Here is a 27,550-nt window from a genome sequence, read left to right on the forward strand (position 1 = left end):
AGCCCCATGCATGGCTGGGCTTGGGGCTGGCAGCTCACGACCCCCACGTAACCACCTCGGGACCCCCTGAGGGGTCACAAACCCCAGTTTGAGAACCCCTGGGCTAAAGGGTGGTTACACCAGGCCTTACCTGTTGGAGGGTGCTGCTCTTGCAGCAGCCTTTGCCTACATTCACCTTCAACTTCCTCTGAACGCTGGCTCCCCTTGGACCCTCCCTTGGGACCAGCCCCACAGCCTGGCTCTCCCAGACTGACCCATGACAGATGCCAAAGCCCCACCAGTTGCTGAAATTCCCCTTACTGACAAGTGCTCAAATCCCATTTTTCAGCTGCAAAACCCTCCCACATTCACCTGCCTACCTCTCCTCCCAACTCCTGTGTGTATAATATGTGGGGTATCAAAGTGTGCCTAAGGCCCCAAGGAACAAATGACCCGCCCTGGTGTAACTGTTTGCCGTGGAAGTCTTCACAGGAGAGTGTCTTCCCAAGTGATGGGCAATGTTTGAGCAGGGGTAGAAGGAGCACCGAGGGTCTGGGTTTTACTGGGGAAAGAATGGGGCATGTGTTGAGCTCTGTCATCCCAACTATAGGCATGGCTGAGGTCTAATTTTCAGTCCTGCAGTCTCAGTTCCAGAGCTCTATAGTAGCACAAGAGAAGCGTGGCTTAGCATTGAGATTGGAGACATCCACGGTTTTGCACAGAGATTCCTGCTGCTTTTATTCTCCAAGTAAGAGAGCATCGATAGTTGTCATTTTATTTTCTTGCTATAGATGAATGTGGTGTTGGTGGAATTGAGAGAAGTGTGAATGCTGGCTGGAGCCAGGGGATGTGCACAATTTGCCCCCCACTTTTGCCCCAGCTCTGCAAAAGTAATTACCTCCCCTGCTAGTCCAGTTGTGGGTCCCCCCATACAGTTCAGCTTATGTGGGCCCCCCCATACAGTTCAGCTTATCCTGACCTGTGCCCTTCTACTCTTCCAATTCTGCGCTTCCACCTGGCTCTGCCAAAACACTCCAGTCCTGACCTGCAGCATCTTTTGATGTTCCAGTCTTGGGCCTCTTCCCATTGCCCCAGCCTATACGCAGCCACTGCCCGCCCTGACTGCCCTGTCCAACTTGAGCTCCTGTTGAGAAGAGGCACCCAGCTGTGTTGCACTGTGTGGGGTTTCTTTGCTATGGACCAACATCCACTGGGGACTCAGACGAGAACATCAAACACAGTTTCATGGGTGACCTGAGGCAGGATTGCAGCCCTGGTCTCTAGAGGTGAAATGCAGGGGGAGGGTTTTGACTGAGTTACTGTCTGGTACTATTAACGAGTCATGTCTTAGTTGAAGGTTGTATAGGTGCTTAGTCCTTAGGGCAATGGTGCCCAGCCTTATTACGCAGGACGGCCACATAAACCTAAGCACCACCTTGTGGGGGCCAAACAGATTCTACATATTTCAATAAGATTTAAAGTCACCTGTACTGATTATTAGTTTGTTTGTCTTGTTTTGTATGTATTTAGATAGGTTGTTTCTATGTGCAGTATTGTCTATTTAAAAACAAATAAAGAAATGAGTGCATAAAATGTGTATCAATTATAGAAAACAGGAAAAATGATGTAAACAGTCCCACAAAAAGCTAATGAATTGGCTGTTCGTATATTGTGTCAAAGCAGGCTGGGACCTTATGAAATGCTCTGGTGGGCTGTGTATGGCTTACGGGCTGTAGATTGCATGCCTCCCACACCCCCACCCCCGCCTTAGGGGATAAGCGTGCTTTTATAAGTTGGTAAATAAATACAGGAGGCCAAGCTTGATCTCTTATACTTTGCCCTGGCAGTGCCCTTACTCCTGAGTTACTCCAGAGTAAATGAGATTGGTGTAAGAAGTTATAACTTTATTGACTCCAGTGTAGATACTCGTGATTTATTGCAGTGTAACTGATATTAGAATTGGGGCCCATGCTGACACCAGTGGAGTTGCACCTGTTTACCTCAGGTCTCAATTTGGCCTAGTGGTTTTTAAATGTCAGGAATGAGACAGGACCTGGAAACTCATAACTGCTGCTTTCCCCAGGAGCAGGTGGGAGGAGGCTGGTAAAGACATTAAGAGGTTAATTGGGGCCTTTCATCTCCACCTGTTCAGCTTGGCTAGTGAGCCAAGCCCATCAGTGAGGACAGGGGAATGTGTCCTTAGTACAGGATGAGCAGGGACAGCCTAACGTTAGCCCCAGACTATTCCTGCTCCCCTGACAAATGGGGCTGAAGATGAGGCAGAGACCAGGCTGCCAGCAGTCATGCTCCCTCTTAGCTGATTGAGTTAGGTACTGACTGGAGTTGAGGCATATTATTATTATGTATTTTATTAATCATTTATATTACAGTGGTGCCCAAAGGCCCCAGTCAGGATGAGGGCCCTCATTGGGCTAGGTGCTGTACAATCATATAGGAAGAGACAGGTCTTGCCTCAAAGAGTTTACAAGCTGCATTGGCAAGACTGACCGACAGAACCAGACAGACAACAGCCGAGTGAAATAAAAGGGCAGAGGGACACAACTTGTTACGTTTGGTTTTATTTTATTATTTTCCAGATCACCCCTCCTCCCCATTCCCTCCCCTCTCTTGGGCTGCCCCAGCCAACCTGCTAAAATATTGCTGATGCAGGGTCCCCTCATCCCAATCTGCTCACCCCGCAGAAATAGCATTAGGCTCAAGAGGAAAAAAAGCTACAATTTTACAGACTGACAAAGAATGTCTCAGGGCTCCTGGCCTACTCCCCCAGGGGCAAGGGGGCAGAGGCCCCTCTTGGCCAGTCCCTTCCCCCTGCAGTGACTGGTGGCAGCTCTGTGCCTCTCTCTCTTTGCCAGGGAGATGGCGTGGAACCCTGCTGCCCCTTGGGTTAATAAAAATGACGACTAGTTGCAGATAGTATGCAGCTGCAGGAGGCCTGCTGATCACATATTCGAACCAAGAGCCAATCATTTTAATTGTGAACCACCAAATCCAGTTAATATGCAGCCTTTTTACCACAGGGCGAGAGAACAGCTCTTCTCTTCCATCCACAGTCTCCTCCCCCCACCCCCCGTACCCCCCCCTTTCTCTGCTCTAGGTGTTGCCAGCCAGTTCACTTCTGCAGAACACCTCTTGTGGCTCTGGGGCTGGTTTCTTGCTGGGCTGCATGTCCTAGCATCCTCCAGGCTGGGATGCTGTCCAGGAACTTTGGTACCTGCTACACAATCACTCTCGAAAGGCGTCTCCGGGCCTGACTCTCCTCTCACACTAGTGCAAACCAGGAGTGATCCCATTCGAATCAATGGTGTTTCACTGATGAAAGCCTGGTATAAGTGGGAGGAGAATCTGACCTTATGTATAATTAATTATTATTATTATTTATTATTATCATCATCATCAATAAGCAGTACTCACCTATATTTGCCAGGGGCATTTCTTGCTGCTTTTTGCAGCACTCAGCAACTCCCGATCTTGTTGTACAGAGATGGAAAAATAAGGGACGTCCCTTGTAATAAGGGATTGTTGGCAACCCTAGCTGCACCTGAGCTCTGACGATGCCAGCATTTGCAACTCAAGAGGAACTTGCTTCACCTGAACAAGAGAGGAAGCACAGGGAAGACGACTGTAACAGCTCTAATACCCACTGCCCCCAGAACCATCCGGAGGGACAGGAACAAGAGAGCACTGAAAGGTCCCACTCTTAGATGACCATAGACAATCGGATTGGGTATGATAGGCCCATGTAATTAATCTCAACCAATCACTGGCTAGGACATAGTAAAAAAATTTAAAAAGGCAGCCAATGGTGACTAAGTGGTAAATAATGTGGTCAGCCTTGGAATGGTGTAAAATTTCCATTGGGCACATGACCTCATCTCAGCCAACTGGAGTGTGTTTGAGCAGGGAATGCTGGTGAAAGCACACCTCTCATAAATCTCTATTTGAAGCAGGATTTAAATAGCAGCCGAGTCCGGCCCATGTCCCAAGTGGCTATTTTAACTCCCAGGTAATGCCCTCTGTGCAGGCTCTTCTCACAATCATCAACTCTGGGAAAATAACAGGTGAAGAAAATATAGATTTGAAGAACCTTAAACAGTAAGGTAAATTGTTTTCAAAGTCACATGGAAGTGATGTGCACTTTGTTTGCTGTTCTGGCCTTTTCCTCCCGGTTAAATCCTGGCAGTGGGACACAGGACTTCCTTCTGTTGGCTGTATCATTTCTGATATTGTAATTACATTGAGTCACCAGATTTTGCATTTCTCCTCGTCATTGTTCAAAAGCCTTAAGTAGTGGGAAAGTGAAACAGTCTCCTTGCTTCCTGAATGCCTTTAGGTTTAGTTGAGTTGCTGTGAACTGCTAATGTACCATAGATAGACAGACAGGTAGACAGAGTTTCCCTACTCCCTCTACTCCCACTTTGCCAGCCTTTGATCACAGTAATTATAATGTTGGTGCCTACTATTTTGATGTGGGTATGTTTGATTGAGTTGCTTTACCTTAAGCACAGAGCCCAAGTAATGTCAATGGGTTTTTGGTCTTAACTGCATCTTCTGCAGCATTTCTGAGACCGATCTGCAAGCAGAATAACATGGGATCTGTGTTACAACCAAGCCCAAAAGGGCACTAATCATGGGTTCATTGCTGGAAATGTTGGTGCCTTCAGGCTGTCCATCCATCTGCTGCATCAAGAAAAATTCAGACAACTTAGCTGTCTAAATCTCACTGTTTCCAGGGAAAAGTCCCCTTAAGGCTAACAAGTATTAAAGGAAGGTAGGAGTAAAACAACCCAGAGCAGTATCTGAGCCAGAAAATCTATTGAAAGCTCAGTAGGGAAGATAATAGCTTTGTTGGAACAGGTACAGGTATAATGCTAGTGCAGTGTATGCATTGGAATAAGAACCCAAGCTTCCTCAATACCTAACCCTCATTCCCTTTCCTTCCTGCCTCTGAAGATCCAGATTCTTTCCTGAAATCAGCTCGCCTCCAGCGCCTGCCGTCATCTTCATCGGAGATGGGCAGTCAGGATGTCTCGCCGCTGCGGGAGACCAGCAAAGACCCATTCTCTGCAGACTGCAGCTGCCGCCAGGATGGGCTGACGGTGATCATCACAGCCTGCTTAACCTTTGCGATGGGAGTCACGGTGGCCCTGATCATGCAGATCTACTTTGGGGACCCACAGGTAAGCGGAGGGTTTTCTTTGTTTTTTTTTTTAAAAGGACGATAATCTAGCTATGGGAAGAATTGCCTGCTGGGAACTACAGCTTCCTCCTTTGCGTTCATCAGTTAAGACACCCAGCAAATGCTGGTAATGTCAAAAAGGGACTGTAGAATTGAGACTGGGAGCCTCCATACCGATTCCCTCTCAGTGATTCCACATCAAATCAGAACCGTTTACACAGCAAAAGCTTTTTCTACCAGCCAATGCTGTAAACTCCCTGCAGGATCTGAGAATCAAGCTGGGTACTCTCTGCTTTTGCATCATCGCTGCAGACAGAGATTATGCAACCAGATTTATCTGTGAGGTTTTGATGATGATGCACTGGAGAGAACAGAATCCAGCTCATCCTGCCCTGGCTGGCTCTGTGGTTCAAGCAGGAGAAAAACCCGAACCTGAATAAATGCAGCGAGCAGCTCTATTATTAAGGCAGAAGGCACCATTGGTACATAGTCACTTTTCTGACAATTACAGGGCAAAATGGTAGTGTTGCTGGTCTGTATATTGTGTGGCACATCTGTCATTGAGGGGTATAATTCTTAACTGGGATTAGGCAGTGTAATGGTTTAAATGACAGTGGAACCCCCTGCTATTCCCTGCCCGTGTCTCATATTTTACACACGGGCGGTCTCGCCCCACTTCACTGCAAGGGTTTCACAGGAAAGGCAGCACTGTTGTGTAGGCCCATTTTACTAAGACTTTGTTGCTTTGACAAAATAGGCTTGTCAAGGTTCCCTCCCCACTCTGAACTCTAGGGTACAGATGTGGGGACCTGCATGAAAACCCCCTAAGCTTATTTTTACCAGCTTAGGTTAAAACTTCCCCAAAGTACAAACTATTTTACCTTTTGCCCTTGGACTTTATTGCTGCCACCACCAAGTGTCTAACAAATATATAACAGGGAAAGAGCTCGCTTGGAAACGTCTTTCCCCCCCAAATCCTCCCCAAACCCTACACCCACTTTCCTGGGGAAGGCGTTATAAAAATCCTCACCAATTTGCATATGTGAACACAGACCCAAACCCTTGGATCTTAGGAACAATGAAAAAGCAATCAGGTTCTTAAAAGAAGAATTTTAATTGAAGAAAAAAAGTAAAAGAATCACCTCTGTAAAAGCAGGATGGTAAATACCTTACAGGGTAATCAGATTCAAAACATAGAGAATCCCTCTATTCAAAACCTTAAGTTACAAAAAGACAGAAAAACAGGAATATCCATTCCATTCAGCACAGCTTATTTTCTCAGCCATTTAAACAAAACAGAATCTAACGCATCTCCAACTAGATTACTTACTAAGTTCTAAGACTCCATTCCTTTTCTGTTCCCAGCAGAAGCATCACACAGACAGAGAGAGCCTTCGTTTCTCCCCCCTCCAGCTTTTAAAGTTTCTTGTCTCCTCATTGGTCATTTTGGTCATGTGCCAGCGAGGTTATCCTAGCTTCTTAACCCTTTACAGGTGAAAGGGATTTTCCTCTGGCCAGGAGGGATTTTAAAGGTGTTTACCCTTCCCTTTATATTTATGACAAGGCTACAGAACATTTACTAGTGTGCTGTGATGTCAGGTAACTGGGGTGTGTGTGTTGCAAACAGGTGTCAGTGGGTCTTGACCACGCTGTCCTCCCCATACTGCTCAATGAGAGGGGAGGTCCTGGCTAGATGTCCTGGGGCAGGTCTCAGAGTGGGAAAGGAGCATCCTTGCTCTTTCAATTATTTGGACTCTTGCTGACGCTCAAAGTTCACTTGCAATAGATATCTGTTTAGACAGCAGTCTGTCTAACCACTTGTCTGTCTGTCTGTGGTGTGTTTTTAGAGTGCCCACAGTTAGAGTACCGTACCTAGGTGCTGAACATAGTAAACGCAAACTGTTTCCCGATCACCCTTGACAAATAGCCAGGACATGCTGTGGGGGTTGTGTTTACGGGTGTGCAGAGGGATGGGGAGACCTGCTATAGGGGTTGTGTTTAGGTGTGTGTGTGGGGATGGGAGCCCTGCTATAGGGGTTTTATTTAGGTGCATGGGGATGATGGGAGGGGAGGGGGCTGCTGTGGGGATTGTGTTTAGGTGTGTGCAGGGGGATGGGGGGCCCTGCTGCAGGGGTTGTGTTTAGGTGCCTGGAGGTGATGGGGGTGCTCTGCTGTGGGGATTGTGTCTAGGTGTGGGGGGGAAATGAGGGCCGGGGTGCAGGGGTTGTGTTTAGGTGTGTGCAGGAAGGTAGGGGGCCCTGCTGTGGGGATTGTGTTTAGGTGTGGGGGGGGGTGGGGGCCCTGCTATGGGGGTTGTGTTTAGGTGTGTGTGGGGAAGGATGGGGGCCCTGCTATGGGGTTGTGTTTAGGTGTGTGGGTGGGATGAAGGCTGTGCTGTGGGGGTTGCTTGTGGTGTCTGCCTTTGTGTTTTCTTAAAAGTTTTTATGGGATTTTAAAAAAGTACAAAACATGAAGAGGTTTGAGTAGAACAAAGAGGCTAGCTGTTCTCAGCCCTGTCCAGGTGCCAGTTGTGATCGTGACATAACATGGTATATCTAGGGCTAGAGCGTGGCTGTAGGAACGACCTGCTGCATTAGAGCATTTGGCCAGGGGGCACTTCACCGGTAGCAGTGGCTGGAGGCCTTTTGTCTCCGGGCAGTCTTAGCTCCAGCCCGAGGAGTGGCATAGTCGGGAATCCAGCTGCTTAGCAATTCACAGGTCAAAACCAACCCCTTGAATTGCACCCAGACACAATCCATCTTCTGCTGCCCATGTTCATTCTGGGCCCCAGACCAGGCCCTGCCGTGGGCTTGAATGAAAGTGTGGGAAATGCTCCTTCCGCTAGCAGATGGCGCTGCCTTTCTCCTACAGTACCGCATGGCTTTGCTTCTCCTAGATATTCCACCAGGGTGCCGTGGTCACCGACGCTGCCCGCTGCACGGCGCTGGGCATCGAGGTGCTCAACAAGCAGGGATCCTCCGTGGACGCAGCCATCGCCGCAGCTCTGTGCGCAGGAATAATCAACCCCCACACATCCGGCATCGGCGGGTAGGTGCAAACCGGTCGCTGTGCTCCCCTTTGCTGAGAGGGCCTGCTTGGTGTGGTGGCATGCTGAGGGGGCAGAACCAGGAGGGCTCTGGGTCTGGGCAATGGGGCCAGTGTTGGGTCAGGAGTCTGTTCAGGCAGGTGGTCCAGGGTTCCTCTCTGTGCTGCAGCCCAGGGCTACCCTGTGCTCCGGGGATGGGCACGGGAGGAATTGGGATCACAAAGTGTCATTTGACTCAGTGCTTCTTGCCTCCTTTGTGCACCTGCCGGCTGGAAATGGGGAATGCTTTCACTACATCCTCATTGCAGGGATGGAGCCCGATGAGCCCTTCACAGCCCTGAAAGCAGGGGAGAGGCTACAAAGATCCTTCTCCTCTGTGTGCCTCCCTACTGGCTGGTAATGCTCTGTCCTTAGAATCATAGAATCTCAGGGTGGGAAGGGACTTCAGGAGATCATCTAGTCCAACCCTCTGCTCAAAGCAGGACCAATCCCCAGTTTTGCCCCAGATCCCTAAACGGCCCCCTCAAGGACTGAACTCACAACCCTGGGTTTAGCAAGCCAATGCTCAAACCACGGAGCTATCCCTCCCTGCTTGCTCTTCCTGTGCAAAAGGACTGCTCAAGGCTAGTGCTGATGGTGATATTAGCCTCCCCAAAGGGAGAGGGCTATGGCCTTACCCCCTCTGCAGCAGCCAGCAGAGCCGGGGGAAGTGTGGGGAGAGTTTTTGGGAGCCAGTCTGACACATGCTCCCCTGAGTCATGCATGCTGCTTCTAGGATCTCCTGCTGCGGAGGTTTGCCATTGCACCCCCGCCCCCCAACTCAGTTAGTGGCTTTACAGATGCAATCTAGTCCTTAGTCTAAACTGTCATGCTGGCTGCTGGTAGGGAGGCAAGGGTGGCTACCAAATCATTGCGACAGTGGTACACCAGATCCTTTCTCCCATCCTTCTGGCAGCTTTGCATTACTAAGGTGGACCAGTGGCAGGAGAGAGGCATGGCTGGAGTGTGCTGCACTCTGGTGATCCAGGACCAGTTGAAGGGTCCCCAGAAGGTTATTCCAGCAAGCACAAGCTAGAGTAGCCCTGAGCCTGCTCTAGCATGTGTAGGGGTGGATCTGGCCTCCAGGATTGGCAGAGGTTAAAAGGTGGTGGAATGCTCCCTAATCCCCAACCCCAGGTATGCTGAGTGGATCTGTCCTGGTGTTTTTGGAAACCTGAATAAGATTTGTTACACCTGTAAATCATGGCCCTGTTACAACAGCAGCAGCAGCATGTACTGTATGGGGGTTCCCTCAACGCATGGTGGGGCAAAGTGAATGTAAGGAGATCTAAACTGGAAGAATGTGCAGAGTGAGGGGGCTGGAGGAAAGTGCCAACTGCACCATCTTGGACTCCATGTGACCCCCGTACCCCTGAGTCTAGCCTACTGCTTGGAGCTGCTGCCTCCCTTTGGTGTCAGTTTCGAAAGATGTTATGCAAGTGAGACTTGAACCTTCCACTCGCCAGGACACCAGGAAGTCCCAGGGAATGTTACATAAATGCTGTCACCTGATAATGTCTCATCAACTCGGATTTGAGAATCTTTTGTTGTAAGTGGAAACCCCGGTTTGATCCCAAAGCCTGTTACTAAATCTCTGTTTAGGATTAAAAAACAAAACAAAACAAACCACAAATGAATGGACTACTTGGGAATGGATTTAGGAAATGTGCAATTTACCCAAGACTTCCAAGGCACAGAGTTCCAGTGTTCTAATTGGGGATTAAAGCATCAAGTGAACAGCTAAATTTTAAACCGACATGCACAAATAATTAGCAAATGGAACAATGTACCATGGGATGTGGATTCCCCATCACTTGCAGTCTTTCAATCAAAATTAGTTGCCTTTCTAAAATATGCACTAGTCCAACCACAAGCTTTAGGGATCAATGCAGGAATCACTTGGTGAAATCTATGGTCTGTGTTATGGAGGAAGTCAGACTAGGCTGGTCTTCGAATCTATGAGCAATAATGAATAATCTCACTTTCAAAAAAAACCTTCAACATTTTGGATTCCGAAGGTGTTTTTAATTTCAGTGCTGCTGGTCCTGTGTTCATCACCTTCCTCTCTAATATCGCACACCTTTCTTCCTGATTTCCCCCCCACCCCACACACCAGGTTTTATTTGTTAAACTTTTAGATGTATTGTAATGGTTTCTAATGCATGGTAGATTGTGCCCATTATGACGTGTGGTCCTCTGGGTACTTGGGTCACTAAATGTAAAATGATTCCTGTGATCTCAGCTGCAGCAGAACAGGCCACATTGTACACACAGAAGCATAATTTCCTAGCATGACACAAGCCCATTCTTGATCTAAATGTTTATTCTGGAGCTCGAGTATGGTAGAGATTATAAATAAGTCATTTCTCGGATGAAACTGATTTCTATTGGGTCATGTAAACAGTTAGGACACACAGAGTTGCTATATTGGTGTAAAGGGAAGGCTGTATTAAAGGAACCTGGTAAAATCCATAGCTGAACAAGTTCCTGTAATAACTCCATTGCAAAGTGGAGTTGCATTGTTGTTTGTATAGCCATAGAAGCCAAGGAGCGGGCCCCAGTGTGCTAGGATCTATGCACACACATAGGAGAGACAGTCCCTGCCCCAAAGAGCTTACCATCGAAACAGAGAAGACAGGCAGAGAACGGGAGAAAGGAAGTGCTGTCCTCTCTGTTTTACAGAGAGGGAACTGAGACACAGATCTGGGGTCTCAGCCAAGATGGCACAGGAAGTCTGTGACAGAGCTGGGAAGTGAACTGAGGTCTCGTGAATCCCAGTCCAGGCCTTCACACCAAACCCTGCTTTTCCCTGTGGGCATCTGCCAAGGACATTGGGATTTTCCCTGTTCTGTAAACAATTAAGAGTGACAAATAACTGTTGTTTGCATGTGTTGTGCATAGCTGATAACGGTGATGCTTAACAAACGACCAGTCATCATCAGAGTTAATAAGGATTCCAGAACAAGTTAGAAATAGGCTCATGAAGTACCTTTTAGATCTGGATTTCGTACATCCCCATGTCTGAGCTGATGTGTTTGGAGCCAGTGTTTTGCTCTGGCCCACTATAAAAATAGGGCCATTTGCAAAATGTGGGCCTTGCTTTAGATTTCAAATACACCCCCTCTCCAGGATTTTGGCTTGTGCTCACCTGTAGATCAAATGTACTCAGTTTACAAATCCGAGATCAGAGATCAGGATCTGAAATGCAGATTGAGCTCTTTCCGCCTCTTATATCATCACCAGTGATAAAGATTCTGTCACTGGCATCAGCTAACAGATTAGGTGAAGTTGCACAGAACCGAACAGCCTCCACGTCACTCTCCCCTGGCTGTGAGGGCTGTGCCTGCCTGCCAGGAGTAAATGCTTGTGTGCGCCCATGAAGTCAGCAGATAGGACCCAATGTGCAGGGAGCAGAACAGTTGAACAGCTGAGTAAGAGGATGCCATTTGTACAAGCTCAGTGGCACCAAACCCCAGATCCCTGTGCTCCCCTCATGTACCCGCAGAGGGCATTTGGTGGTATGGGTGGGGTACAGGCTCAGGGCTGCATTAGTAAGTGCTCGGGGAGTCCAGTGGACAGCAAGGCGCTCTGTATGCCCAAGGCGCTCTCTCTTTGCAGCGGGGGAGTGATGCTGGTCCACGACATCCGGAAGAACGAGAGTCAGGTGATTGACTTCCGAGAGACGGCCCCCTTTGGGATCCAGGAGGAAGGCCTTCAGAAGGCCTGGGAGCTGAAGGTGGGCCAGAGAACCTTTATATTTTCTTTCGTGGGGCTTCCTTGCTAATGTTCCCGTGTCTTCTCCTTCCATTCCCCACTAACCCCGATTCCCAGCAATAATGTATGGGCAGCGAGTGGTGGGATGCCTGTTACTCAGAGGGGAATTTAGCCCTGTTGAAAGGTGCTGGCATATCAAATCCCCTCTTCATAGAACAGGTACAAACACAGGTCAAGCATCCTCACCCCCACACTGCTCCTCAGTCCGACTCTGGAGCCGTTCGTTCCAGGGCTGAGAGGGGAGTTGGGTCTCCATGGCCCACTCTCCTGAGCCTGCCAACAGCAGGGGAGGGTTTGTCAGTTCTGATGTTGGTTTTTGTAACTGCCCACAAAGAGCTCTATGTTTTTGTCCACTAGGAGCTGAATGGAGACTCACCCACTTGATCTGCACAGGCCACAGAACACTTATGTGATGACGACCGTCTTTCCATTATTGAGCCAGTCCAGATTAGCCCTGGTGGCCTAGAGGGGAAATGTTTCATGTGTAACGTAGAAATCCCTTGAGCCAGCAAGTCTGACTGGAAATGAGTAAACTGAGCCATGCTTGGGGATAAGGGAAATTAAGTAAGAACAGTCTACTTCAGAGAGTGAAATACAAAGGAGATAGGAGCCTGAGGGTATGTCTACATGGCAGAAACCCGGGTGGTAGTGAGTCTCAGGGCCTGGGTCTACAGATTTGGACTCACACTATGGAGTTGAAAATAGCCGTGTAGACGTATGGGCCTGGGCTCTGAAGCCCAAGGAGGGGGTTGGGTTTCAGAGCCTGAGCTCCAGCCTGAGCGTGAATGTCTACATGGCTATTTTTAGCACCATAGCGCAAGCATCATGAGCCAGAGGCTGTAGACCCAGGCTCTGTGACTCACTGCTCTGGGATTTTTTTTTTGCTGCCATGTTGACATACTTTTAGAAATATTCAAAATGATAGACAGATAAATAGCAAAGGCTACATGTCATGGGACCGAGTTCAACCCATTGGCTTCATTGGGGTTACATCAGGAATGAAGTTGCCCCACTTTCTTCCCAAAGGCTTTTACTCCTTAACTGTGTTGTCACCAAGCCTTGTATCTAAATTTCTGGCATCTTTAGCGTCTTTCACTTTGTATGGAAAATATGCTGGGACCCTTCTGTATGATGAGCGATGGCGTCTCCGTTATGGTAATTGGAGATGGTGTCCTTAGGGCGATTTGACTCTTCCTTTCTGTGCTTTCTTTTGTCCAGCCGGGTCTCCTGGTGGGGGTGCCAGGCATGATACAAGGGATGCACAAGGCACATCAGTTACATGGGAGGTAAGAATATTTCATATGGTTTAGCTCTGCACAGAGTGCACTCTACCGAAAGGTGTTGCAGAATAAAACACCCACTTATTCCAACTCGTCAGCTGCTCATGCTGTAATCTCCAGTCCGTGGCGGATTCAGCTCTAGTGTGGGTTCCATGGCCAAAGATCTTGCTGTTGGCAGGGCCCTGTAAGCTCTGCCCCAGCTCACCATGGCACAGGACTCTCTTGATGTTCTTGGATAGGCTATTGATTCACTTTTCTTTGGAACATGTTGTTTTCCAGGTCTCTCCCTTTGAAGTGCAGCACTTTTATAGCACTTTTTGTCCCTAGTGTGCTTTACAAACACTGGCTGGGGTTTTCAGAATTTCACACATGCAATCACAGGACTGATTTGCATGTGCAGTTATCACAGATGTGTCTTCTGCAGTCGCATGTCTGTGGCCCAGTTTTCAGATGACCCGAGCACTTCAACTCTCATTGAATTCAGTGGCAGCTAAGGGCACTTGAGCCCTGTGAAAACCAGACCACAAATTCAGATAAAAGTCTAATTAACTAATAGAACAGATTGATTTTGTTTCCCCCCCACAAAAGAATGTTTGGCCAAAACAAAACATTTCATTTTGGTTGACGTTTTCTGGGTTTTTGACAAAGAAATGAAAATTGAAAAGTGTGGGATCCATCCATTTCTCTTTGCCATTTGCAGGGGAAAAAGAACCGAGGAACTGAGTATAAAATGAAAAAAATGTAATTTTTCAAAAACTGTTTTTTTTCTGATTTTCATTTTCTCAAAAAATTCTGCAAAAATTTTCAAATGAAATTGTTTCCCCGCTTTGTTCAAAAATGTTCATGGAAAGCATTGTGTTTTCTGATCAGCTCTACTCAATTAATCCTCGCATCCACCCCTGTATAGTAGATCAATAGTATTACCTCCATTTTATAGATGGAGCATGGAGGGGAGGCGTTAAGTGACTTCCCAAGGCTACAGAGGGGTGCAGTGTCTCAGTTCTGTTCTCTGGCTGCAACAAAGAGACTTCCAACAAAACATATCCTGACTGTACCCCGTCTTAGCCCCAGTGCTAGTCCCCTGAAGACAGCTCTGCTTTTACTGTGCTCCATTTCAAATGCAGATTTCTCTTTGTGTTTTCTGTTCGCCAGACTCCCGTGGTCAGAACTGTTGGGCCTTACTGCAAACATTGCTCAGGATGGATTCAATGTCACGCATGATTTGGGTGAGCGCCTTAACGCAGTAAAAGGGTCCTATGTGATGTATGCCAGGAAATTTTTCCTCCTGCATATGTTAAGGAAGAAGGGGACTGCATTTATGTGTTTGGAATGTGAACGGGGGTTAACTTTCAGAAATTTAATGCTCTTCAGACAGGAAAATGCACTGTGTCAGGGTTAGAAATCGAGCTAGACCTGAACAGCAGAGAATGAAAGATCCAGAGTGGATCTTTCCGAGGTGGACTCTTTGGTTTGGGCTGATCTCTAGTTAGAAATAGCATGCTGGAAACATGGAGTCAGATCCTCCACTATTGGAGTCTCTGGGAATTCTCCCATTGTTAGTGCAGGCGGGTGTAATGCAAATCCATGTATCTGTCTGATCTAATCTGTCTTGTTACTGAGGCACCTCTCACCCTAATGTTCAAACACATCTTTCCCATAACTTTTCAGTGTGGACACTCCTATGCTAGCATTAGACTTTTCCTGAACTGAAGCTGGAGTCCTGATTCACTTTACACTGGCACATTCACTAGAACAGGGCCCCTCTCCTGGGGAGGCTGCAGGTGGCCAGACTGTGTCAAAAAGGGTCTGTCTACACTGCAATTAGACATCCACGGCTGGCCCGTGCCAGCTGGCTTGGACTTGTGGGGCTCAGGCTGTGGGGCCGTTTAATTGCAGTGTAGACCTTTGGGCTCAGGCTGTAGCCTGAGCTCTGGGACCCTCCCACCTCGCAGGGTCCTAGAGTCTGAATGTCTCCACTGCAATTAAACAGCCCTGCAGCCGGAGCTCCATGAGTCTGAGTCAGTGAACACGCGCCAGCCACAGGTTTGTAGCTGCAGTGTAGATATACCCAAAGAAAGCTGACCTGCTGGAATGGAGCATGATTAGGGTTATAGAACAACTTCGATCTGAGGAGAGATTAAAAAGACTGGGACTTTTCAGCTTGGAAAAGAGACGACGAAGCGGGGATATGCTAGAGGTCTATACAGTCTTGAGTGGTGTGAAGAAAATGAATCAGGAAGTGTTATTTACTCCTTCACATAACCCAAGAAGTAGGGGTCAGCCAATGAAATTAATAGGCAGCAGGTTTAAAACAAACTGAAGGAAATACTTCTTCACACAACACACAGTCAACCTGTGGAACTCATTGACGGGATGTTGTGAAGGCCAAAACTATAACTGGGCTCCAAAAAGAACTGGACAAGTTCATGGAGGATAGGTCCACCAATGGCTATTGGCCAGGATGGGCGAAGATGCAACACCATGCTTTGACGTGTCGCTAGCCTCTATTTACCAGAAGCTGGGTGTGGATGACGGGATGGATCACTCAATGATTACCTGTCCTGTTCATTCCCTTCTGAAGCATCTGGTATTGGCCACTGGCAGAAGACAGGATACTGGGCTAGAAGGACCATTGGTCTGATCCGGTATGGCCGTTCTTATGAGCATTGGTAGCAGGCAGGGACTGCGCTTATATTGGGCATTCCTATGGTGCCTCTAGCAGTAGAGTTCTTAGTACAGGGGTGGGAAAACTTTTTGGACCAAGGGCCACATTGCGGTTGCAAAACTGTATGGAGGGCCGGGTAGGGAAGGCTGTGCCTCCCCATACAGCCTGGCCTCCACCCCCGTATCCGCCCCCTCCCACTTCCCGCCCCCTGACTGCCCCCCTCAGAACCCAACACCCATCCAACCCCCTTGTTCCTTGTCCCCTGACCACCCCCTCCTAGGACCCCCTGCCCCATCCAACCCCCCCTGCTCCTTGTCCCCTGACTGCCCTGCCCCCTATCCACATGCCCGCCCCCTAACAGGCCCCCCGGGACTCCTACGCCTTTCCAACCCCCCCCATTCCCCATCCCCTGACTGCCCCCCCCAGAACCTCCGCTCCATCCAACTGCCCCCTGACTGCCCCCCAGGATCCACTGCCCCCGGCCCCCTTACCATGCCACTCAGAGCGGCATGTCTGGCAGCCGTGCCGCCCGGCCGGAGCCAGACACACTGCTGCGCTGCCCTGCAGGAGCGCGCAGCCCCGCCGCCCAGAGTGCTGCCTGCGTGGCGGCGTTGCTGTGGGGAAGGGGGGACAACAGGGGAGGGGCCGGGGGCTAGCCTCCGCAGCTGGGAGCTCAAGGGCCTGGCAGGATGGTCCTGTGGGCCGGATGTGGCCCGCGCGCAGTAGTTTGGCCACCTCTGTCTTAGTGGATGGAGGTCAAGGTGCAACAGGCCAGGCTAGGAGAGCAAGAAGCAAATTAGACCTCCTAGTGCCAGCCACAGTACTAGTCCAACTCCAGGCGGGGGACTTGCACACTCACGCTTGCCTTTATGTTCATGCATCAAACACTCTCTGTGCACAATGTGGGAAATTGCAGTATGTGCACTAAAGCATGCACAAAAAATGCAGACCAGTGTGTCTTTCCCAAAGACACACAGCAAATCTATGGCAGATCCAGCAATGCAATCCTGACCCCTAATCCAAATCTCACACTATAGCCACAAGACAACCCATCTCCTACTGTTGACTGGTCACATGATGATCCTATTGCCCTCATGATCCATGACTATCTGTCACTTTTCAAAGAGGGCAATGGATGGGAATCCCTCTCACGTTCATGCATGCACGTGCACACACACACACAAACCAGTGAGCAGAACTATACAGGCTGCAGATGCATCATTGGCGGCCATCTTCTTCAGCTGGTCTCTGGGGATGATCTGAATGTCCTAGGTGGTTTCCTCCTGTAATACTGCTGTTGCCTTTCTTGCTACAGCCAGAGCTATCACTGAACTGAAGGAGCTAAACTACTCTGACAAATTCAGAGAGACTTTCCTTCCAGACGGCCAGCCTTTGTTGCCTGGAATGTTTGTGAGGCGACTTGATCTAGCCACCATTTTGGATCTGGTTGGCTCAGAAGGGGTCTCGGCCTTCTATGGTGGAAACCTGACCCAGGAGATCATTTCTGAGGTGAGCTATGTCTGTACTTACCTGCACATGGATTATTGCATAGTTAGTGCAACCTAGCACAGATAATGGTACCACTAGCTGTTCCTTGTTTTAAATGTGGATGCTGAGGGTGAGCAGTAGCTAGTTTTGACTTGAGTGATTAAAACTAAAAATTTGGCGCTCAGTTTTTCTCCCTCCTGTGTGTAACTCCCTTGACTTCAGTGGAGCAAATCCTACTTAAATCAGGATAAGTGACCAATGAAGCGGCACCATCACCTATGAAAATGAAATCTACTCTTTCCTCTATCGAAATGTCCCAGAGAAACACAAGAAAGGATCTAATTCTCTTAAATTTTATACGTTTTTACAATCATGTCTGTAGAACCCCATTAATCCCTATTACATTTGATAGGACTAGTCTGTAAGGATTGAATGGTTAAAGTTTTGGAGGAAATTTAGATCCTAGAAAAAGTGCTGGAAAGCCTTAGAGAACAGTCCTCCATTTGGCCACTAAATGAGGCTACTAACTCTTTGCACACCAAAAAGCTATCGGATGGTAATGATTTTCAGTCAGTAACAGCTTTATGTGAACTGGGGACCTTGAGGTGAAAGTCCTCACCCATGAAGACCCCATTCGCTGAACCTTTTCAAAGCATCTGAATCAGAGTCACAACCATAGTTAATGTCGCCAAATTTTCCCTGGGGAGTACTGATGTGGTTTTCTGTAAGTTACTGTTCAGAGAGGTGCCCGTGCTACCCAGGCCTTTGCCCACACTCTCAATTCATTACTCAGCTGCTCTGCTTTAGTTTTGATATGTTAGTAACTTCTAAAGACAGGAGAGTCCAGCAGTCCTAAAAATACAGGCTTGATTTATAAAGAAGGGAGCCTTACCTTTTGGTTAGAACACTGAACTATGAGTCAGGAATTCTGGGTTTTCTCCTGGCCTTGCCATTGCCTCACTGCGTGACCCTGCGCAAGTCACTTAGGCACCAACTTTCAAAAGTGGCCTCTAATTTTAGGTGCCCCTAACTTTATATATATATATATGGCCATGACACCTGCATCCCCAGCTGAGATCAATGGGATGTATAAATGCTTAGCACCTCTGGAAATCAGGCCAGGTGGTCTAACGTTGCACAACCAAAATTAGGGGGCTCTTTTGAAAATATGGGGCTTAATCGCTCTGTGTCTCAGTTTCTCCATCTGTAAAAGGGGGATGGTAATCAGGGCTGTTGTGATGTTTAACTAATGCTTTGGGATTCTCAACGAACAGCACTAGGGAAGCAGCATGTATTATTATTTGCCAGGCTGATACACAAACAAGTGGTCAGGATAGCCTGTGGTCTCAGAGCCTGTCCTCAATGACTCATTCAGCTATTCAGCCACCATCTTGGACTGCTCTGAGCTGCGTTCTACTTGCTGTAACGAGGCTACCATGTTCAGAAAGTTCTCTGTTGCCTCCTCTGGTTCGGCAGTGCCACAGTGGGAAGGGAGGTCTGAAGAAAAGGAACAAAGATGAAAAGTTCCAGTTTCTAAGTGACTTCATGTTTAAAATTGGTGCACTTCAGTGCTAACTTACACCACATATTATGGGATTGCCCTGTGATCCGTCTTTTCTGGACTGAGGTAAATAGGGAAATGTCTTTCTCTCCACCCCAGTGGAAATGCAGGCTGGCCATACCATCCTAGGCCTAACCAATTCATCTTGGAACCTCAAATCCTTGGAAAAAAATGTGGGCTGCATAGAGCTCTGATCAGAGCCAAATGTTTAACTCCACCTGGTGGAAGTCCTAAGTGCACCCACCTATCGCAGAACGGTACTCTGACTTGGGGAGCCTGGCGGCAATGGAACCAATGACGGTTTGCCGTAGACACAAGCAAGATAAGTGTATGGATGTAGGGTCCCCATTTCTGGAAGTATCAGAATAATCAGTTAAATTGCCCGTCAGTAGGGCTCCATGTCTGTCACGGAGGTTGCGGAAGTCACGGATTCCGTGACTTTCTGTGACTGACGTGACTTCTGCAGCAGCCAGTGGGGCTGAGCCCAGGGCTGCCCAAGCAGCTGGTTCCGGGGCCACGTACACTGGCTGCTGCTCGGACAGCCCTGGGCAGCTGGCCCCGGTGACCCACCCTAGTAGTGGCCAGTGCGGCTGGCCCTGGGGACCACCCTAGCACCCATCCCAGCAGCGGCCCCCCAGCCCTTCCCACAGGAGCAGCCCCCCAGGGCACCTCCTGCAGTAGTGTCCTCCGGGTGCCCCCAGGCAGCAGCACCCGGCCCCCACCCTGGCCAAGATTTAGTCAGGGGTATAGTATAAGTCATGGATAGGTCAGGGCTGTGAATTTTTGTTTATTGCCCGTGACCTGTCCATGACTTTTACTAAAAATATCTATGACTAATTCGTAGCCGTACCCATCAGGTAACCTTGTGTTTTGTAAAAAGAACAGGAGTACTTGTGACACCTTAGAGACTAACAAATTTATTAGAGCATGAGCTTTCGTGGGCTACAGCCCACTTCATCAGATGCATAGACTGGAACATATAGTAAGAAGATATATGTATATATATATACATACAGAGAAGGTGGAAGTTGCCATGCCACAAGTACTCTTGCTCTTTTTGTGGATAGAGACTAACACGGCTGTTACTCTGAAACCTGTCCTTGTGTTTTGCAGTGCTCCCTGAGATCATAGTTCCAATGTATCCCCTCTCTCTCTCCCTTTCCCCCCTCTCCTCTCTGTCCTATCATTCCTCTCCTATCTTCTTTTACTTAGTTATCGGGCTTTTCTTAGGTCTTTTTCTTCCTCTTCCTTTTCCCGAAAAGGAATAATTCTGGAGATTAACATATGATCTTTCTTTACATAGAACTCCAGACTGGGGCTGAATTGCAAAATGACCATTGTTTCGCAATATAGGCAAATCTATTTAACCCGTCAAAGAATGTTTGTTATATTTTACTCTTTGCCTTTAGTAATGAAGATGTTTGATCTTACCTAGCTTGTTTTAAAATCTGATATTGATTCTCTACTCCAGGTTAGATAGCTTTCTTATCTTTGCTATTTTTTGTTATCTTTTGTCATCTGTGTTAAAATAAGCGCTAAAGAATAAAGCACACGCACAAAAGCTGCACTTCCAGATTTCACTGGAGAGTGGTGATCCCTGCCATATGACCCTGAAAGTTATTCCTTCCCAGGGTTACATTCATTTTGCAAGTGCTCCCAAAATGCCATGGCCTGAGTGTGAAAAGCTGCTGTTTGTAGAGTAATCACACAGAACTTGCAACAAGTTCTTCGGCCTTTCTCTATATCTCCAAGAAGGGGGAACAGCTCACATCTCTATGCTGTGCTAATCCCCGTTTTGTTACCCACCCTCCCCGCAACACTGTGCTGCTGCGGAAGTGCAAAGAATTGGCTGCCAGGCAAAGAAAGGGAGCTCTGTAAACAGGAGTAAAGCAAAGGATTGGGAGCACAGAAAAATATGCCAGGCAATAGAGTTAAGCTCCTGGTTAAAGCTTCCTACTCTGCACAGAAGAGCAAAGTGCTGAGCTCCCAGATAAGCTTAATGTGGTTTGTTGTTCTGATTGAACAAACAACATTTAAGATGTGCAGTCGGGTAAATCTGCAAGACACTGGATCCCTTTTTCCCCTCCTAATGCAGAAAGGCACAGGTGGGAAGAGTGTTGTTCTGGGAACTGGATATGACCTCTGTTTATCAGATGCCTGCTCCCCTTTGCATATCATTCACACTCCTTTTGCCTGATGAGCAGCTGCTGTACTCGGTTTTATGCTGGTGTAATTCCACTGGGCTAGAACCTCAGCTGGTGCGAATCAGTGGCCAAGTGATTTCAGCGGCGCTACTGGAGTGTAACACAGTTGAATTAGGGCCTTTATCTTTTGGGATGTATCTCTTGCTTTGTGCAGGGAGTGGGGATTAAAACTATGGACCGCATTTTCAAAGGGGGCAAGCGCAGGTGGGAATTTGCACCTCTTGGGCAGACGAGATGATGCTTATACATGCAGCGCTGCGTGCGAGTGCAAACCCTGACGTGCACGTGCCCTTCTGGCTGTTTGTGCTCTAGGTGAACATGCCCCACATGGGAAAGCATTAACTCTCCTGCTCCTGTGCTTCATCTCTTAATGGCTCCACCTGAGACGGCATCCTCTCGCTCCGCTGAGTGCTTCATTATGAAAAACCAGATCCCAGAACTGCACAGTCTGCTTAGTCTGATTTTGGGGTGGAGAACCAAAGCACTAGCTAGAGCAGCCATGGGCCTGAGTCTCGGACCGCATCCTACACTGGTGTCACTCCATTGACTTCAGTGGAGTTACTCTCATTTATACTGATGTAAGTGAAGGGAGCCGGGCCTGTGTGTGTGTCGTTGGAAAAGACCGAGGGTTTTGTGAGTACATGCACTCAGGCTTTAAGGCCAGATTCATCTGCTCTGACCTTCTGTAAAACACAGGTCATGGAATTTCATACAATCACTCCTGTAGTGAAGGGAGCTGTCCCTCCCTTCCCTGTCGGTAAGCCCTCCTGAGCCCAAAAATTTGTACTTGAACTAGAGCATATCTTCAAGAAAGGCATCTGGTCTTGAGTCAAAGATGCCAAGTGATGGAGCATCCATCACATCTCTTGCCTTTCTGTCTTTTGTACTGACTGTGATGGGTTTCCCTGAGGTACAACCTGGAACTGGGGTACCATGGAACCCTCTGGCATACCAGCCTGGGCTCCCTTACTCACTGTGGTGCTGTGACAAGCTGCAGACTGCTTCCGGTCCTGCATTTACACAGACCTTTACATGGGCAGGGGCACACCCAGCTGCACTTCTATGAAGGCTTCTCCCCCAGCTCCACAGCCTGGGACCCCAGAGATGTACTGTCTTGCCCTGGTCAAAAGCCTGACCAGTATAAGTTTATTACCCAGTCTGCCCCTCCCTCAAAGTGGAGAGGACAAAGCACCAGTTTTTGTTCCTGAGCAGATTCCCTTAAGCACTTCAAGCAAATCACACTGTTGTAGATAAAATATAAAACAGATTTATTAACTACAGAAAGATACATTTTAAGTTATTATAAGTAGTGAATGTACAGATCAAAGCAGATTACCTAAGAAATAAACAAAAACGTAATCCAAGCTTTATAAAGTAGATAGGATTTGAATCAAGCAGTGTCTCACCCTGTTAGCTATATAAGCAGATTATAGCTTTTACATATGCAGACAGGAATTCTTCTGTCCCGCCTGGGACTCTTATTCCCCCAGTTCAGTCTTTGTTCCTCAGGTGTTTTCAGGTGTTGTGTTGCAGGGCGAGTAAGGCCAAGTGATGATGTCACTTCCCCCTTTTATATCTTTCTCCAGCTTGCTGGAAAGATCTTTTGCTGAGATATGAGTCAAACAGTCTCCATTTGGCTCCGTGCTATCTCTGAGAGGTTTCCATTGTACACAGTTCCCGGGGTAATCCTTGTAAGTGTTTGTATTCTCCTCAATGGGCCATTCACATTGTTTGGCCTTTTTATTGTTGTAACTGAAAGGCTGCTCATGGGTGTTGCCAACCTCACAACATGTTTCAGTGGCACATACAGAGCCAAACTTCATAACTTCCTATGCAATGAGAGCACATACAATTTAACAGGATGTTAATGTTCAACAGATTGAAACTTTTAAAATGATATCTCACAAGGCGTATTTTGTACAAACATATAATAATTATACCACCATGGTGACTATGGGGCGCAGAGTGTCACATTGACATGGCCTCCATGGCAGTATTATCTGTGCACCTCACAATATTTAATCTGTTTAGCCTCACACCATGCCAGGGAGGTAGGGCAGTGCTATTATCTCCGTTTTACAGATGTGGGATTGAAGCTCAGAGAAGCTAAGTGACTTGGCCCAGGTCACACAGGAAGTCTGTGGCAGAGCAGGGAATTGAATCTGGGTTTCCCAAGTCCTAGTGCCCTAACCACTGGACCAGCCTTCCTCACCTTGACAATCTGTTCCAATCACCTTCACTGTTTAAAAAAATTGCATTTTCTTCCCAGAACCAAAACCCCACATCCAGACATTTCCAAGCAGAACCAGAGCTGAACATTTCAGGTCATGCCTGTCTCTGCAGTAGTTCTGAGGCATAATTCATTAATATTTGTCAAGCACTTTGAGATCCGCAGATGAAAAGCACTAGAGAAGAGCCAAGTATCCTCATTATAGTAATGTTACTGCAGAGCTATCTAACGGCCTACAGGGCTGAGATGCAGGCCTCATTACTCCATGGGATAGCTTTGGCCAAGTGATATATGCAACAAGCAATCGGTAGGAGGAGTTAAAAACAAAAGGAGCCAGATGTTCCTTTTTCACTGGCATTGCTATAGAGGAGAGGAGACTGGGAAATAAACAGGAAAAGAACCAAGGATGAAAGGAGAGAGAACTCTCTTATGCTGCAAGGAACCTGGGGGAAAGGTCTCTTTTGAAGAATGAGTAAGAAAAGTGCATGCTCCGGAAAATGTGAGAAGGAAGACTAAAGGCAATGGGCCAGATTCATCCCTTGGGTCACCCCATGGAAATCTGCAGAGCTGTAGCAGTGCCTGTCACCCCGTCATGCCATAGAAAGAGATGCAGAGCTGTTTCATAGTGTGCATCACATGAGCATACTATAGGGGCTGGGCTATAGAACTTCTCAATGTGTTGACACTGGGGCATAGGGGGAGGGACCACAGAGGTTTTTAGTCATACAGGATGGGATTTTCAAAGGAAACCTAAGGCAGTTAGGCACTCAGATTCCATTGAAATTCAATGGGCTCCTAACTCCCTTAGGCTCTGAACACCACAGCCAAAAATCATAATAAGAGGTGAACTGGTGTTTAACCAAAGTCGGAAGACAATGTTGTTTACTGGGGTGGCAGGCTGACTGCAATAACTCATTGACTCGGCTGCTTTGGTTTGCTCTGCCTTGCCCTTTTGTTCAGGTCCATAACTATGGAGGAGTTCTGTTAGAAGAAGACTTCAGTAACTACAACGCCCTAGTGGAGAATCCAGTCCACACGGTGTATCAAGGTAAAGTGTCCTGACAGCCCTGCCTCTCCGATGCACAGGCTGCTACATCCTATGGCATGTGATAGCATCAATTAGCAACTATAAATCTGAACTGCCCCCGCAAACTAGGGGAGAAATGAGTGTGAGGCAGCAAAGCCCACTGAGCTGTAACCCCCATCAAAGTACAGGCTTGTGTCTGCAGGGTACAGATTCACCTAGGGCATTAAGACTGTCCCAGTCACCTTCCTGCTGCAAACTAGTGACTGTGATGCATCTTGGTAAGTTAAGGATGCTTCCAGCATTTGACACAGGTTCATGTTTTCCTGGACAGAACAAGCCCGTATACTCTGATCCTCGCTTGTGAGATATTAGCAAGCCCTCAGATAGCTTTGGGACTTTTGAAAGCAAGTGATGACATTTTGATGTAACGTCGTCATACAGAGCCGCAACTTGATCACGTGTTGATGCCATATCGTATCCTGATGTAAGCCAGGCCATGTCATAGCCCATGAATTTTGTACAGCTTGCAAATGGCCCTTAAAGGTGGTCTGCAAAGGGGAAAAACACAGGGTTATGCCCTTTTGAGTCTCTTTATGGTGGATAGAGAAGGCCTGAAGAATAATATTTTTTCCTGTTTTTCTTTTATTGTAAAAATAACAGAACTGTGAAATCTGGTCATTCTGTTTTGCTGGAGGTCTTTCTTGGAGGGGCCACACATCCCTTAACTTCCTCATCCTTTAATTGCAGGGGAAGAGTGTTGAATCTTTAACAAATGACCCTTTCTTCTTTTTCTGCTCATTCAGGCATTTGAGACACAGGTTTCTTAACAAAAACAAACAAAAGGTAAAGGGCCAGATTCTCTGCTAGTATAGATCAGTGTATCTTCATTGGAGTCCGTGGGGTTACATTGGTTTGCAGCAACTGGCAACCTGACTCAAAGAGTTTTAAACAAACTGAATACAAATCTCTTCCCTCACACTCAGTTGTCTTTTACTTCCTTGGGTCTGTGAGGTCATAAACCTACAGGTTCATGAGTCACCCAGAGTGTCTTTCACAACCTCACCCCCTAACATAGACAAGATTTGAATTTCTGATATAAGAAACAAGCAGGAAAAAATCCTTGCAGGTCGTCTTTATCCATCAAAAAGGAGAAAAATGGGTCATTATCCTATTGGAATAGGGTGGCTGCCACCCAAGTACCCCCTGGTGGCCAAGTGTTCACTCTGTAGCCCCCTGCCTCTCATTCTGCTAGCTCAGTTTCCTTTCTGGAATACCAGCCCCAAGGCTTCCTCCCCAGGAACCCACCACCAGAATTAGCACCACTCCTCTGTGATTCCTCTCCCCCGGGCACAATCTGCCCCAGTCGCTTCTCCTCTTCCTACCCTCTGACTGGCCTTTAGAGCCCAGGTGTAGCTCTGTCCCCTGTCTCAGTTGGGCTCACCTGCTGGGGAGCTGGGAGCAGGCCCAGGGGAGCTGGGCCTGGTCTACTCACAGGGACCAGCTACCCTGGGACACCTGTCTTTTAAGAAATCTTTTTCAAATCTCCTATAATTACCTTCCTACGTTTGAAATTATTGTTTTCCTTTCCTTGGATGACAGCTCACAGTAAAGTGTTAAAGATAGAACAGTCCTATAAAACCTTGACAAAGTAGCTTCTAATGTGAGTAACTGTATTCCTCTCCTCTCACCTTGACAGGTCACCTTGTTCTCAGCCCTCCACCTCCACATGCGGGTCCTGCACTGATCGCAGCTCTAAATATCCTGGAGGGCTTTAATATCACAAGCCAGGTAACCAGGGAAAATACCCTCTATTGGATAGCAGAGGTAAGACTGGGCTAACCACTTGGCTAAGTTTTCTTTGTTGATGTAAAAGGGCTTTATTTGCCTAAAGATTGTGCAGAGAATTTACACAGGTAACTCCTGCTGGTGTTTATGGGAAAACAGCCTGCTAAGATTTAAATCTGGGCTTTGACGTTGTACCAGACACATGCAGGTACTGAGTCTCTTGATTATCTGAGCCCCTTTTGCTTGAACAAAACTCCTTGCAAAGGAGCAGCTATATTGCCATTTATTTCCTGTATGCAGTCATTGCCACAGCTGAGGACAGTCCTGTCTATTTCCTCATGGTTAGATCAATGTGACGAGCCACTTAGTTATTGACTTTAACAGAGGACTCTTAGCAGATGGCGGTATTATAGCCTGTGTGCTTCATGTTTGTGACTGGGATTTGAAAGTCAAGAGAAAAGCCTACGCCGTTCAATCCTTCCCAGGTTTACAGTGAGCCCAGTGCCTGCTGGATAGGACTTCGGGAGTTTTAGTGAGCACTGTGTAGACCAGGGGTTCTCAAAGTGGGGATCGAGACCCCTGAGGGGGTCACGGGGTTATTACATGGGGGGTCACAAGCTGTCAGCCTCCATCCCAAACCCTGCTTTGCCTCCAGCATTTATAATAGTGTTAAATATATTAAAAAGTGTTATTAATTTATAAGGGAGGGGTCGCACTCAGAGGCTTGCTATGTGAAAGGGGTCACCAGTACAAAAGTTGGAGAACCACTGGTGTAGATAGATACCCTTACAGGATGGAATTCACCATCTTGCAAAGGGCCCTCCTTACTATTTAAGACCTGTATAAGTCTTGAGCAAGGTCTGAAGCATTTGGCTTTTAAGGCAGGGCGTAAGTGAGATTTGCATCCAAACTCAGTGCCTTGAACTGAGGAGGAAGCAGTAACCAGAGACGTAACAGGTATTTGGAGTAAAATAAGCTGATGTAAATAGACAATATTCAAAGTGCAGCTATAGTCAGAGAAGTAACTCAGTGAACACAACAGTGGGTGATTTTCAAAAACCGTTTTTAAGGCTTTGCAGTTTACCTTTAAAACAGAGCTATTCTAATATTGGTGGCAACGCAAAGACTTTTGGGGGCCTGATTTTTAAAGGGGCCTTAATTTGTTCCAGTGGTACCAACTCTGGCAATTTTATTGTGAGTCTAGCAATATTTGGTGTGGGTTTATTTTTCCTTAGAGCTCAGGTTCTGAAGTCATGTGATCATTTGAGAGCCTCA

General features: G+C 47.5%; 1 protein-coding gene across 6 annotated transcripts in view; it reads left to right on the forward strand.

Moving 5' to 3' along the window:
- Positions 1-27,550, forward strand: part of GGT7 (gamma-glutamyltransferase 7) — a 52,775-nt gene that overhangs the window by 6,086 nt on the left and 19,139 nt on the right. For 4 of the 6 annotated variants that reach the window (XM_043527527.1, XM_037877096.2, XM_043527525.1 and 1 more), the window contains exons 2-9: positions 4,951-5,177; positions 8,073-8,224; positions 11,880-11,997; positions 13,254-13,321; positions 14,468-14,541; positions 17,296-17,489; positions 24,424-24,511; positions 26,187-26,314. In XM_043527527.1, coding sequence (XP_043383462.1) covers positions 5,010-5,177; positions 8,073-8,224; positions 11,880-11,997; positions 13,254-13,321; positions 14,468-14,541; positions 17,296-17,489; positions 24,424-24,511; positions 26,187-26,314 — 990 coding nt within the window. In that variant the 5' untranslated portion in view covers positions 4,951-5,009. Of the gene's footprint in view, positions 1-3,945; positions 4,098-4,950; positions 5,178-8,072; positions 8,225-11,879; positions 11,998-13,253; positions 13,322-14,467; positions 14,542-17,295; positions 17,490-24,423; positions 24,512-26,186; positions 26,315-27,550 lie in introns of those variants that run through there. The other 2 variants (XM_043527526.1, XM_043527528.1) reach the window with 2 other exon arrangements.

The sequence above is a fragment of the Chelonia mydas genome, chromosome 13 (genome assembly GCF_015237465.2).
Source record: "Chelonia mydas isolate rCheMyd1 chromosome 13, rCheMyd1.pri.v2, whole genome shotgun sequence".
NCBI lineage: Eukaryota > Metazoa > Chordata > Testudines > Cheloniidae > Chelonia > Chelonia mydas.